The sequence below is a fragment of the Phymastichus coffea genome, unplaced genomic scaffold (genome assembly GCF_024137745.1).
Source record: "Phymastichus coffea isolate CEN01 unplaced genomic scaffold, Cenicafe_Pcof_1.1 PCOF00057, whole genome shotgun sequence".
Classification (NCBI taxonomy): domain Eukaryota; kingdom Metazoa; phylum Arthropoda; class Insecta; order Hymenoptera; family Eulophidae; genus Phymastichus; species Phymastichus coffea.
In genome coordinates, this window is record NW_026706868.1 from 143707 (window position 1) to 159772 (window position 16066).

The 16066-nt window shown below is 36.0% G+C and overlaps 1 protein-coding gene across 1 annotated transcript; it reads right to left on the reverse strand.

The window, feature by feature from the left end:
• Positions 1 to 113: 113 nt before the first annotated feature.
• LOC131666201 (PBAN-type neuropeptides-like) lies at positions 114 to 1996 on the reverse strand. The gene is made up of 3 exons (XM_058938641.1): positions 1822 to 1996; positions 1166 to 1402; positions 114 to 1099 (listed from the first exon to the last, which is right to left on the reverse strand). The coding sequence occupies exons 1-3, from the start codon at positions 1907 to 1909 to the stop codon at positions 840 to 842; spliced, it is 585 nt and encodes a 194-aa protein (XP_058794624.1). The 5' UTR covers positions 1910 to 1996; the 3' UTR covers positions 114 to 839.
• Positions 1997 to 16066: the final 14070 nt, after the last annotated feature.

Consider the following 16066-nt stretch of genomic DNA (forward strand, 5'->3'; position numbering starts at 1 on the left):
TCTACTAATAATAGAACACCCGTAAAAGAATAGAAGGTCAAGTCTACGTAGAATAAAAACATAAAAAATGGTGAAATAACAAACAAATCAGTATATTCAAAAGATTGTTATATTTCAACAATTTTCTTTCATCAATCGAATTAAAATTCATTGGATCATCATTATTATTGTTATTTTGTACATTTAGATAGCATTCTTTATTGTTTACAAAATAATTATTCAGTAATTTTACTAAGCAATAATAATATTTATTAAGCAATTTTGGAAATCAATAAATAGATATACTTTCTACAGGCTTCAATGGATAAAATTATTTTAAGAATTGAGTCGATGAAAGCTATTTTTTATAAACAAATAGTGTTAATTTATTCTAATAACAATTAGATTTCAAAATTAAAGTATTGGTCATTATTTAAGCTATTTACCGCGTTTGTTCATCAGACTTTTTAATCATCAATGTTACATACACAAAGTTTATTTCATCATAAAATGAAATAAGAAGACTAAATAAAAGCGTGTTTAACAAATTTAATAAACCGATCTTTTAATCTTTTTTTTTGCATTTTTATTCATTAAGATCAAACTACCACCAAACTTCAAGAAAATCTGGAGCTATCGCAATCTACGCTCGAATCAGACCAATCAATTAGTGAAAAATAATCCAAACAATTCCCTTTGTATCCCCATAAATATTTCAGAATTTTTTCAATAGAATCGGTCCTCCGTCTCTGTTATTCTTCACGGTTCCATATCAATTGCAATGGACACAATCATAATAAAAAAAAAAATTAATAGAAAATAAGAGAAAATAAAGAAAACTGAAATTCGTTTCCGTTCGATTACATCTGCAGTTGTCTGAGAAGTTTGCGCAAATTGCGTCCAAGTCTCGGTGGAAACATCGGCGGTGGTTGTTGCTGATCGCTGTTATCCTTGTCCGTTGGCTCGTCAACACGGTTGAGTATGCTTCTGATGAAACCATAAGCGTTCACAGCCTCTTCTAGTTCGCGACCAAGTCGTGGAGTGAACGGTCCATCCTGACGCTTATCATCGCCGCCTAGTGATCGTGCCAAGACGGATGGTAGGTCGTTGCTTACGCGGTCTGTAAAAAGGCGAGAAAACATAAGTGAATCGCTGAAACACAAGGATAAAGGAAATCTCGTCTTACCAGGCGTAAATCCATAATTGGGCGAGGCGAGAATTTCGCTGAGAGCCTCGAGCTTTTTCGGCGAATACTTGTACTCGGATCGGCGACGCCTGCCGAGTCGGGGACCAAACCACATGGCACCCACAGGTCCCTCGGAATTTTGCGTCAGACAATTCGAGCCCATGCAGTCGCTCGACACTTCCGGATGCATACGCTCGACTCGTGGACCCTCCACCACGCCGTCGACGCTTCGTCCATCTGCAAAACATAGGATGACGCGTGGCTTTTTCGTGCATATACTTTTGCGAGTTGACGAAAGATTCAATTGACTTATAAGTGTGGAGATTCTTATCCTCGTATGATATAACGATGGTCTTTCTAGCTACAATTAGTCAGTTTCGATAGATTGGTCATATAGGTACAACAATTCGATATAATATTGAAAAATATTAATTGAAAACGTATTTTTGCACGGAACAGAGTTGAACATCAATCGCAGTGATGGTTTTCAAAATAGAAACGCGTTCTCTTGTAGTAAAACTATTTTATTGCAACAAAAACAAGGTAATTCTGCATGTTTGTTTCACTTCAGCTAAAGTAACGTAACTTTGATAATGAACTCGGCAGCACTATCAACATAAAAAGCCTCCATCAGCAGCAGTTCACCTCAAACATACCATATTGTCCAGTGGCTTGACTCGCCACAACAAACACTAAAAGAACACAGGCGACAACCTTCGTCCTCGCTGCGTCTATCGGCTGCATCTTCTGGTACTTGGCTATTTAGCTTTAGCACACCGAAAAAAATCCCAAAATTTAGCTAGTCGCACTTGGGGGATGTGGCTGGGGCCGCTTCTCACGCGTCTCTTTGGCAGTTGTGTCGCGGCAGCGTGGCTTTATACCGGCGAGCCTCCACGATGCGTCCCCTATCAAGGTGCGTTCGCTAGTCACGATTTGTATCAATTACCGGGCGGGACTCGCAGTCGCCTCCATCGCAATGAGGATCGAGCGAGCGAAATATCGGCTCCCACCTACGTAGAGGCACATCTGCTCGCGATTGCTGAGATATCGCGGAATTACGTGCCGACTACTTGCTCTTTTTCTCTACGGCAGTTCCATGTTATTTTATTCTAGATCGGTTCGTCTTGCTAATAACGAATTCGATTCGGGGATATCAAGCGCGCCACTTCGGCAGCCGATTTTTCTCGTTTAATTTTTTGCGCGATAATCGCTACATGTTTACATTCGCGCGGAACGCTGCAGAGGTACCCTGGGTACCTGTACCGATTTATATGTAGCAGCCGGATTTCATTTTTCGAAAACCACCCGATGCCGACCTGACATGACGGTCGATACTTGCTACTGTCGTTCATCCAAACCTCTCATTTAGACATCGGTTTTCTTTGACTGCGAGGAAAGTTTTGGAAATATTTGGCTAGGCGAGTGATTTTGTATTAGGACAAGTGCCACGAAACTAACCTGTCAGAAGTACCTTAAAAAATTCTCAGATACTTAAAAACTTGAAATAAATAACAAATTTGAGAGTATCCTTCGGAAAGACGGACGCTTTCAAACGATAAATAGAATAATTCTGATGTGTTCTAACATTAACGCGTGTATTTGGAAATTTGAAGCAATAGCGTGTGACGTCAAATTGATAAAAGAATATCGGAGCGTCCGGAAATGAAGCTTCGTCGCAAATGATGTCGCGCATTAGCCTCATTAGTGAGCGTATGCGTCACAAGCCTGGCTTAATTCTCTCCGGCCACGCCCGTATACGTAGGTCGCGACGACGCGAGGGGGTCGCGCGCGTGCGCGCGCATGCGTTACGAGGGTGATGCCGTCGGCGACGACCTCCTCGCGGATGCTGCTGGCTCGTCGCGCGGAGTCGCGCGGAGCGCTTCGACGCGAGCTTCCCGTCTACAGACGCAAGCTTCAAGGGGCTTCTTCCGTTTTTTGCCGACGTCGGGACTGGCGATTTTTCTTAGGTAGGCGCGCAGGCAACGTCGCGAGGGCGGCTTTTGCAGTACGCCACTTTTATACTTTGGGCACACTTGTGCTTGTCGACGTTGCCGCGATCCGGCGAGCATGCCTCGGTCGCAGGCTCGCCTGCTTCAAATACTTGTCCCACACGTATGATACCTCGGCACAGCTTGTATCGCTCAAAACCACCATGTATAGCATAACTACACATTCCTCATAACTGTATACATTGCACGTGTGTAAGTGTACGTGCTACGCGCGCTTCGGCCGCTAGGGACGCGGTGCAAGCTCCCGAGCTTGCGCACAGCCGAGTGCATTATAGGGCGATGTTGAGAGTAGGCACATCGTACCTACACAAGCGCGCGCGAAAACGGGGCAGGCACGAATCGCCAAGGGAATCTCATATGCTCCTGATATTTGTTTCCACGTTTTTATGATTTTACATTGCCGAGGGACGCGTTTCGAGGACCGCTCGGGCGTATACCTCATCGTGGTGACCGCGTATAGCACAGGATCCGAGTGTCTTGCGCTTTGGACTATCCGTTCCAGTGTTGGTTCTAAGTGGAAACGATCAAACCTTACGTATTAGGGAATGGTCTGTAGATGCCCACCGTCTAACCGACCGATAGTCCGTTTCATTTGCTCGATGGACTGCCCTTCTGTTCGCAAATCGTTAGCTGTAATCGATCTATATTTTGCACCCTATCCGATGCAATGGTTAGCATGACCATTTCATTTTTTCATGTCGCTTTAAAACGATAATAGACTTTGTTTACAAGCGCAGCTATGTTATACGCGTCAGAGCTTCTCAATTCACAGTTTTCGAAATACTCTTGACGACAGATGTTTACACAAGCAGGAGAAGATTTTGACGTCTAAAAATCATCACGGTCTTGTCTCGGTATCATTTCTGAATAACTACTTACGGGATGTGTCACTCTCGACCAATTATCTTATTACGTCTTTCGTAACAGCATTTACAACAATGAAATAATATTTACTTATGCGTTTCGTTCAGACAGTTTTTGTATATTTGGAAACTTAAACGTAGAGTCCAATTCATGATTTTACAAACAAGGAGAGCCTTCAGCTCTCAAATATATATATTCTCGACGGACGTCGACAAGTAGCTTATAAATCCACAAAAAAGAGAAGTTCCAAGTTGCACTTATACACATTGAGCGTTGTAACGTGGGTGAGTCCCGATGCGCGTATACACACGTAAGTGCTTTTTTTAGCTTTGATATATACATGCAACGCAGCCTCACTCGGCCTAAGCAAACAAACCCGTCGCTTCATGGCTTTCTCTTTTTTTCTTGTCGTTCTCCTCGTCGCACTTCATTTCGACGATACACAACTCTCTTCGCGCGAGTCCTCGTCCATTGAGATAACAGCGTTGAGACATTATTATTCGTTATGTAGTTTTTCGGGCGCGGCTCGGCGTTAAGCTTGTTGTTCCCACGTTTTGCTCTCATGCTTGATATTTATTTGAGATTAATGAAAAAAATGATCAATTGCAGATAATAGAATACCTGTGATATTATTATAATAAAATTTCACGTTGCTTTCGATAGCACATCAAATACTAATCAAATATGAATAAGAAATTAGCTGACAACGACAATCCAAACCAAATTGTGATTCAACAATTCTGCCAATCTTTACATATGTCTCCATTATTTTCACACTATCAAATTTCTTGATTTCGTTGGATAACCCTGTGCAGATTGTAAAAATGTACATGTATATGTTTATGCATCTGTGTTTATGTTATTATGTTATGTTCTCAATCTCTTTCTTCCTTCGTTTAGCTATTATATGTATTAATGAATAATAATATACTGGAATATACGACTCTAAATTATATTTTTGATTTCAATTATGAATTTTTCAAGAATCAATTAGGTAAATTGTGGTTCACAGTTTTGATTATTGAATTATGGTTTGTCGGAGGTCCCGCTAATGAGGAATCCTAATGGCGATGCATCGCTGATAGGACCTACCTGAGTTCCCATTCAAATTTTGATCTATAATCCAAAGGCCCATAACTCATTTTTCCTACTATCGTGCGCAAAGTTCGATTTTGCGCAGCTTAGTAGGAAAAATAGTATACGCAACTTGTGCGCAAATAAGGTGATAGCGCACGCGCATTGCCGCCCGAGCGAAGCGAGGCAAACTCACGCGTGCGGGAATCACCTACTTTGCGCACTCGTTGCATAATAGTACATTTCGACACTCCGTGCGGAAAGTGCGTTTTTACCGCACGCTCGGCAAAAAACGTGTGTTGAAAATCGCACTTTCCACACGGTCGTATCAAAAAATACGGTACGGCACATGTTCGGGGAAGAGTTTTTCGTCTCGTGTACCTTTCCACCCTCGCTTCGCTCGGGCGTAAACGCCACACGAGACAAGAATCTACTAAAAAGTGAAAGCGTCGCCTCTAATTCCAGAAAGCGTCTGCGTCGCTTTCTCCTCGTGGACGCCCTCAAACGGCTCCATATATAAGGGCTGCGTTCCCTTAGGCAATTAGTCTAGTTTTGTACTTCGAACTTCATTTTGTACATTAAAGTGCCTAACCAATCCACAGTGAGTTCATAATGATATTATCTCTACCTATTCCCTGATTCCTCCGGTCGCGTCACTAATAGGCCAATCAATGAAGCCAAAAATGAGGTGATTTGTGACATTAATACTATCAGCAAACCGACTATGCAAAGTTGTTTATTACTATGCGTAGATGAAAACGTATATGTTTCCAACTCGCAACTTTCATTTAATAACTTTTTACAGCCGTTTGAAATTGGAAAAACATGTTTTTCGCGTATAAAACCAAAACTATTGAAGTTAGGTATGTACCTCAATGGAATAAGTTATAGATAATAGAATTGTCTATAAAATGAGTTATCGCTCATCTCAATCGAGTAACTAATAATCAATATAATTGCAAAAAACATCAAAACTGATCAAAAAAGGTAACATTTCAAAAATTCATATCTCCACATAGAGTGATGTTGAAAGAATTAGCTTATGATATTTTGTAGATTGCATTGTCTTCTTCATGTATGCTAAATCTGAGCTATATATAATTATTAGTTTCGGCACTACAGTAATGACAATTAAACCTTTTTTTTTTAGTACATCTTGCATAATGCCCTGTGGCTCAGCCGTTAGAGTTATACATTATTTGAAAAAAGTTTTTTAAAGCTCAATAATCAAACTACAACTTTGTCATTTGAACTTTTGCTCTAAAATCAGTTTAAAAGGGTGAAATTTGTCGTTGAATATCGGGCAAAATGCGCCCGAGCGTCAAAGAAAGCGAGTGGTGGGAGATACAGATCCCGCGGAGGGGAAGTATATATAGTAATAGAAAAGCCAGGCGCTCGGCGTTTGACTTGAATATTACTTATTTTGATATTATTTACGCTCTTTTACTGAAATTTTTTTTATTTTTCAAGTTAATTAAGTACGTATTCGATATTTGTTAAATAAATAATACGAAACATATAAATATATGTATCTATTTTATTATAATGTAGGCAAATAGTAATTTATATTTATTTATAATATATTTATCCCCATAAAAAATGTAGTAATTTCATTAACATTTAAACAAAATACATGTTCATTTTTGGTAATTATATATTTGTATTTATCACATTATAAGTGTCCTTAAAATGTAACGGTTATTTTTATAATTATTATAAATAATATCTCAAACTGTTAATTAAATTTCAATAAAATAGCGTAAACTAATAATTATATATAGCTCAGATTTAGTATACATGAAGAAGACAATGCAATCTACAAAATATCATAAGCTAATTCTTTCAACATCACTCTATGTGGAGATATGAATTTTTGAAATGTTCCCTTTTTTGATCAATTTTGATGTTTTTTGCAATTATATTGATTATTAGTTACTCGATTGAGATGAGCGATAGCTCATTTTATAGACAATTCTATTATCTATAACTTATTCCATTGAGGTACATACCTAACTTCAATAGTTTTGGTTTTATACGCGAAAAACATGTTTTTCCAATTTCAAACGGCTGTAAAAAGTTATTAAATGAAAGTTGCGAGTTGGAAACATATGCGTTTTCATCTACGCATAGTATTAAACAACTTTGCATAGTCGGTTTGCTGATAGTATTAATGTCACGAAAAAATCTTCATTGATTGGCCTATAAAGGTTCCACGATACGACAATTTCAGTTTTGAATAACAACATCCAACTACATTTTTGTAAAAAATCCTGTGGTATATGAATATCGTAGAATTATGTAGAAATAGAGCTCATTCGATCATCAAAAATATAGTATGTAAAGCTTGATGCATCGAAAACACTGTTCAAGAGTTAATAAAATTCCATAGTAAACTTTATAGCTTCAGAATAATATCCCACCCGTGAATCTATTTACTGCAACGACTATAAAAAAAAGTTGATGATGGTGCCATAATGCAGATCGATCAAGTAAGTTCTCTGCTGCCTCGTGGCAGCAGTAGCAACAGCCCACATAAATAGCCGTTAACGCTTTTCCGCCAGTATGTATATAGAAAAGGCTCCGCCCAGTTTATAGCTTTTGCTCAATTTTCATCGGCCGCGGTGGCCCCCTCGCGTCGGCGTGCGCACGATTCGTCGGCTCGTACCACAACGGCAGCCATCAGATTCCCCACGTCCTGCGCGCTACTACTATAACACTTTATACAGTCGCAGATATTGTCTGGTAACACCCTCCGCACTCGCGCCATTTCGGCAGTGTAAGATTTGGCATTTGCAACGGTTACAGAGTTGAAAATTTTTTTTTTTTTCGACTTTTGCAGTTTAGCCATGAGTATTGCTACTGCATGCCAAACCGTTTCTAAAGTTTTAGTGCCAACTATTAATGCAATACATTCAGATGATCGATAGTACGAAATCTGTATGATTTATATATTTCCCTATTAGGACAATTACACAATTATTATTAATTAAAAGTTATATGTTGTTAATTACATATATGTTGTTAATTATGACAACCTTTTACAAGAATGATCACTATGAAATTGAAATCTATGGAATAGTGGACAAATTCAAAACAACGATGAATTAGAAATATTTTTAAAGCTATAGATTACCGTAGAAAAAATCTCGTTCTGTTTGAAGTCAAAATAAGTTTGATAAGCTACTGAAACGCCCACTGATGAAACTCAGATTAGTAGAGTGTAGGTTAACCAGTACATTTCAATTTCTTGTACAATAATACAGCTGTGAAATTTTTCACTTTTTTCTAAAGTGTTCATTAACATTTTATGTTAAGATTATGAGAATCGGCCAATCTGTTTTTAATTGATACAAAAAAAAAATTTTTAATTGCAATTGTTATGCCATTTTCATTGGGAGAATATAAACTAACCGGTAACATTTGTAAATCGTTTTCTTATAAACGCACGATATGGAAAATAAAAGAATTACTCCAAGATATTTATTTTAAGCGAAATATCTCGTTAATTTAAATCTATTTATTTTATTCAACTGCAAAATGACGGACCTAGCACCTGTCAAACGAGTAAAACGAAACCTTTCTAATCACATCTGCTAAACGGTATCTTTTTAGCGAAAATTTAGTGCCTCTGAGCCACACGTGTTGAGGGCTTCAATTGGTCGAGGGGTTCCATAGTAGCGACGGGATATTCGTCTATTCGACGCGACGTTTCCAGGCTATGAGAGAGAAACCCGAGAGGGCTATCGCTGACTGGCGCCGACACGGCGATTTTGACTTGTGGCGCACGTGCGTACGATTGATTCGGGGGCGTTTTTCTTTTCCGCTGCTGCGCCCGCTGCTGTGTTGTCGCGCGAACACCCTGCACGGCGTTTATAACGCCTTACGTGGAAATACGTACCGGCCCTTCTCTCTCTCTCTCTCTCTCTCTCTCTCTCTCTCTCTCTCTCTGTGTTTTTTTTTATTTCTTACACATGATACTTTGGCGTTGAGTTAGGCAGTTTTGTTTATTTCTTACATATGATACTTTGACGTAGAGGGTTAACTTATGTAGGCAAGGCTTTTAGATGTTCTGGTATGCTTGTCATTATCATCATCGTGGATAAAAATTTTAACTGCTCGATTCACAAGCACTTCACAATCGATAATCTCGTAATTTAATGTTTTTCTTATTAATACGAGGATTCTAAAAGATAAAACCTCCTACCTATTATCGTAACTATTACGGCTATCATTCGGAAAACAAATGAAAAAATTAAAAATGAACACATTTTAAATCGAAGAAGCGAATCATCAATGTCCAGGGCAAATCATTCGATTGCTTACAGGAAAAAGTTACGTGTTGTAAAATGCAGTATAATAGGTCTGCTATCATGAAATCGACCGCTTGACACTTCAGTTCTGTTAAAGTTTTAAAAGTATAATTTGTATAATTTAAAGTCTACTTTAGAAAAAAAATACGACTGTTCGCGTTTAGGAATCGTTTATACCGTTAATGTCATCTGAAAATGCAAATCTGATATTTTAATCAAACTTTGTCAGTTACGAATAAAATTCATCAATGTATAAACAACATATTTGCGTATGTTGTCTATAAAAACACTACAGCTTTTGTTTAACCCCATAGTTATCGTTATTCAAGATGATGATAAAAATAGGTTTATTACTTGTCAATCTTAACTGGTGAATATTTTCGATGTAAATTTATTTTTTACGCTTAGACGCAATCAATTATATCAACTAATTATAAGAGATACGTAGGTCTAATATAGAAATTATAGATGCGTGTATAAATATATATTGATATATTCTAATTTGAAGGTGAAAGACATCATTTCCGCTCCTACTGATAAGTTTTATTGTGAATGCTAAAATGAGTATTTAGATGAATTTGACTCGTCGCGTTTGAAAAGAATTGGGACGTCAATGGAATATGGATCTATTTAGATAGTCTGGCGGATGACGAGCATGGCTTACGTGCATAGTAACGTATGTAGTAATGTGACTTAATTAAACTATTACACGTAGTTTTCTTTTTTCAGTTTTTCACATAATACCTTTGAAAATTTTATTTGAATATAATTTTTATAATAATTTTTAAACACTGATGTTTTTTACCTTACACAGTCTTGTAAAAATGGGAGAGTTCATTTAAACATCAGAGTGAATAAACATACGTGTCATTAATTAAATTTGTCGAGGTAATGAAGTTAATAATGTATTAAATTGCTTTGGAAAACTTCGATTACGAATTTAAATAAAGTTTAAGGATTTATGAGCTCAGATATTTGTTTTTCCTTTATTAATGATATGCAAACAAAGATCGATTTTTGAAAGACGGAGTTGTTTGATATACCTTAGGAACTATACCAAGCATTTCAATATTCAGCAAAATATACAGGTATTCAAGAGACATATGTTTTCATTATAAGACAATCATGTGAACCTAGTAAGCTCAAATATACGCGCTTGGAATTTAAAATTGTCCGCTTTGTTCAATGGTAACTTAGAAAAAATTGAACCAATGTCTTATATGAGGTAATTAACTATCAGACGAAATTCAAACAAGAAAGAGAGAAATAAGAGTACACGTAACGCTATGATAGCGTGCAACGGATGAGCAGATGTGCTAAGTACGTGTATATTACTATTTACCGACTAATATACTTTGTTCAACGTAGGCACAACTTCAAAGGCTACGTGCTGCAAATTCAAGATCTCGGAGTACTCGTAAGTTTCTCCGACAAGGTATTGCACAGCTACGGGTATTGCACAGTCGGTATTATTTTGCCCATCGGACGGTGGTTGTGCTAGGTGCCTCGATCTCGGCGTCGACATCAGCTCACTGTTTGGCAAAGTTTACTTTAGCCACAGACAGAAATCGATGTTACGAACTACGTTAACAGAAGCTTCCAAATGTCAACGACAAATTGAATTCTCGATAAAAAAAGCGACACAGACAGCAAACACATTGATACCCTTACAAGTCCGTTATCAATATCGAGCTCCCGTTCATGACTTTTATGGATCTAAACCACCATGATATTCATTTTAAAAATGTTCATTTTCAGGCTTATAGACGCCTCATTCGTGCGATTTTTATAAGTATAAAAAAATCTATTTATGAGCAGGTTAATTACCTCAGGTCAGTGCTGCGTGGCGAAATAAGCGTGCCAAATACTGCTTAAGGCTCGAATGCAATTGGCAAATATAACTCCGAATGAAGGACTCATTGAGCCGTTCGATGAGTTCTTCAAATATTATGATGAACTTGTGCTTACAATTGGTTGTAAATGTTTGCCACGGTGGGTTTTTTTATATTGAATTAAGAAAATCTAATAAAGTTTGTAAAATATAAAGCTAATGAAACCGTTGAATTCGATTAGACCATACAATATTCGTAAATGAAAGCTTTCCCGGCTGTATAATTGCGAAGAATGATATTGAATGTGATTTGATACAAGTAATATTATGATGCAATACAATATAGGGCATTCAAAAATTAAAGTATTACAATCAATGTTACAGTAAATGTGCTACTGTATTAAATTAACCAATGATCATCACGTGGATTAAAGAATCGCAAGATAAAAAACATTAAGAAAAGTATCCTCTTATAAAAAAAACCCGATATAAAGTAAAGCCAGTTTATTCGTGATCTGATTGGCTGAAAGATAGTCACGTGATCAGCTGTTCAAATTATGAAAGTAAGCAATAAAAGATATAAATTGATAGATTACCACGAAAAAATATTGTAGAGTGATTTTTACTTTATTCACTTATTATAATCTTCCTGTTACGGAAAAGAGAACTTGACAAAGTGAAGCTAGTTTATTTGTGATCTGATTGGCTGAAAGATAGTCACGTGATGAGCTGTCCGAATTAACGAAGTAGGTAATAAAATATATAAATCGATTAATTATCACGATCAAATATTGTATAGTGATTTTAACTCTATTCCGTCATTAAAATTATACAATTATTCCAACCGATTATAGAAAACTTATAATGTTTTTAGAATTTATATTACATTTTTTATCGCGTTTTTGAAACTTTTTGATGTATTTTCAACACAGGACGTCTTATGATAAAAAATTTCATCGATAATAGTTTTCAATAATGATCGAGTATCAACGTAACTGTTTATTTATTTATCAATAAATCCTATTGTCTATCATGGGAATCATATCTAATCATGGGAATATTTAATGCATATTGAATTTTCATATTCACCATTAAAAGTTTTAAAATCTATATTTGTGCATTAAAATAAACGCGCGAATCGCGCTAGACATCACTAATTGTGAAAACAGTGTAATCCTTTCACAAAAGCCAGTCGAGATACAAAACTCACTGTTTGAGTTTGCTTTATTTTATTATTCTTTTTGTAAATATTAGCAATTTTGTTCAACCGGCAATTAAGAAATTTTATATGCAACTTTTGATATTCAAATTAGCTGCAACGTTGATGTTAATTCGATTACAAACGTTGTGATACCAAATTAATTAGACACAGATTTTATCATGCAGTGAATCATTTTACCAATTTCACACTTGTGTCAATTATTCCGACTAAATTTTCAATTAAATGCTAATGTATTCAAAGTTGGAATACATCATAATGTTAATCAATTGTACTATATTATCTTATCTGCTAAAATACACTAGGAATCTCACATATATCTGCGAAGAAACAGTCCCGTTCCCGAAATCTAGATTGAATTCTTCTTCATAGAGTGATCAAATACGTTGTATCCCACAAGGATAAATATGTAAGTATTAAACTTTACTTGTTTTGCGGAAAATAAGATCAAGTATGTTAAATAATTGTAAGTGCATGGCTTTAAGTATTATAAAAAGAATACAATGTTTCTGAAATAATGACGTACATTCATATAATTAACAAAGTGAAAAAATATCCATTATATAGACGAAGAAAGTTATGCATACTTTTTTAAATTTGAACAACGACTGATTTAATTTTTTGTTGAGTTAAATGTTAAAGTGTGACCATTGAGATGCAGAAATATAATATTAATAAACGTAACCTTATTAAATAATAAATAGAATGACAAATTATTCGTTTCACTTGTAACGATGAACAGATAATCCACAATGTTTCTACTTTTTAACTTTTACTAGTTATTTTTGTCTTGGTATAAAAATAAATATGTAGAAATTAAGTTCATATAAAAAGTTATGTCAATTAAATCGAGTATAGGTGGAAAATATCATTTATTATACTACTGTTGGTGAGCAATGTCGTAAATGGCGAAACAACAAAAAAGCGAGTATGTATTGTTGGAGCCGGGATATCTGGATTGTACGCAGCGAAATCTTTCAACGAATTTCCCAATGAATTCGAGACCATCGTTTTCGAGAAGAATTCTGAAGTTGGAGGACTTTGGATCTATACGGATAATACCACAGTTGATGAACATGGCTTACCTGTCCACAGTAGCTTGTACAAAAATTTATGGTAATGTTTCTTACGTAAATTTTCAATAAATACGTCTTTGGTAACTGCTCGTATCCGAACTATAAATTCTTAATTCTAAATGATTTATAATAATTAAATATAAACTAATTTGGCTTTATTTAATATTTTTTTATATCATTTGCACAAAATAAAGATATGTTGTCGGTAAATTGTTAGGTACCACTCAATATTTTTTGAAATCGTGATTTTTCTAAAATACCTATAAATAGTTTTTTGAACTTATGCACAGTAAATGTCAAATTTATCAACTTATTGAAATATATATCTTGAATAGTTGGCTTTATATAATATCGAACGAAATCTTATTTACATATTGAAAATTGATGGTTTTTTTCATTTATTATAGTAAATTTAACTCATGTTTGAGTTGTTTTGCTAAGATTCTGCGTCATTATGTTTTTATTTTATAATGCAGGACCAATACGGTAAAAGAAATGACGTCGTTTCCGGGTTATCCACTTCCAGGCGGCAAAGAAAATGAAGGTCGATTTTTGAAACATGAAATTATTTTAGATTATCTGAGAAACTATACGACCCATTTCAATCTTTCTCAGTACATACAGGTAACTAGTAGGATTGTATACTTTATAGGCGCCAACATAGTCAAATGAAATCTAATTGTGAATGTTCAATTCTGTGTTAAGTTCAATAGCAACGTAGAAAAAATAGAACCGTTGCCTCTTCTGAGATGGTTGATTGTCTCGCGAAATTTGAATAACAAAGAGATAAGCAGAACGACGTGTGACGCTGTGGTTTTGTGTAACGGGTGAGTAGCAATATCAATACGTGATTATATGATAAATATATGTATATAACACGTTTATTATAGACACAACGTCAAAGGCTACACACCAGAAATTCGAGAAATCGGGAATTTTAGCGGGCAAGTATTACACAGCCACGTGTATCGAAAACCAGATTCTTTTGTCAATCAGACGGTCGTTGTAATGGGCGCTTCAGTTTCGGGTATCGACATCAGCGTTGACATCAGCTCGGTAGCTAAGAAAGTTTATATCAGCCATAGGCACAAAAAGTAAGTATTTTAAGTTACGCGGTGAAAGTTAGCAGACAAAGCTAATCGAATGTACCTTTAGGATTCCCTGTACCTTTCCATCCAATATCGAACAAATACCTAATGTGTCTGCAGCTAATGGTAGTAAGCTCGTCCTCTGTAATGGCACAGAAATACAAGCGGACGCATTGATATTATGTACCGGCTACCGTTACAATTTTCCATTTCTTGATGAAAGTAGTGGCATCACTATCGTAAACGAGACGCAAGTTCGCCCGATGTACAAGCATCTTATCAACATTGAGCGTCCGACTATGGCAATCATTGGCTTGCCCTTGAGATCTTACTATTTTATGCTAGTGCCAGCTCAGGTACAAACAATCATTTTCCTTGTTTACTCGAGCCAATATTGACTGATGTATTCATACAGGTAAATTACTTCAGAGCTGTGTTGCGTGGACAATTGAGCTTACCTAGTCACGAGCAGATGCTGCTCGAGGCTCAAATAGCAACGAGTACATCGAGTGGCAAACGCCACGTTACCTCATTCGGAGAATTTTTTAAATATTACGACGAACTTAGGATCCCGGTTGATGGTCAACGACTGCCATGGTGGGTCCCTCGTTACATGATTGAGCTTAGAAAGCTGTTGGTGCAAGATTTTTTACACTTCCGAGAGAAAAAATTTGTCATTAACGAAGCTAATCGTACCGCTAAGTTTGTTACAGTTTCGGATAACTCGTAAACCAGTAATTCAAGCTTTTGTGCGCTTGAGTTCATAAACATTTCACCTGTTTCAAATAGATTTAATGTAAATATTAAAAAAAAGTTTTATTTAATTCACATTCTTTTCAATCATTGTAAAACCTTGTCATTTCCTTTCTGCATCAACAGTGTCCCTAACATAATTTCACTTATTTATTTAAATGAAAATTCTATGAATGAATAAACACAAATTTTTTAACAAAAGAAGAATTATTTGAGCTACTTTATGCATAATGATGAAAAAAGATTGGATTAAAAACGTTCATGGACTGTGAATCTAAATGAACAGCAGCACTGTTGACTAGCATGACCTGTTCACAATAGCACGTGTAGAAATGTATGATCATGCGACATACTGCATGATATTCACTGGTGTAATTACAAATTTTCCTCATTCTGATTGTAAAAATTGCGTTACGATAAGATGAATAATAATAGACAATAAAAATTATAAATAATAGACAAATTACTCGTTTTACCAGCTGTGGCGTTGAATGGGAAACTCATAATGTTTCTATTTTTTTATCTTATATTTGTCGATTATTTCTTAGCGTTAATTCAGCTATAAATCAAATTCTAGTGTGTCCAAGTATATATGAAGTCTATTATATTAACCAATTCAAGTATTTTACTTGAAATTTCTATCAAAGCATGGTTTATATGATCGTCCAATGAGGAAA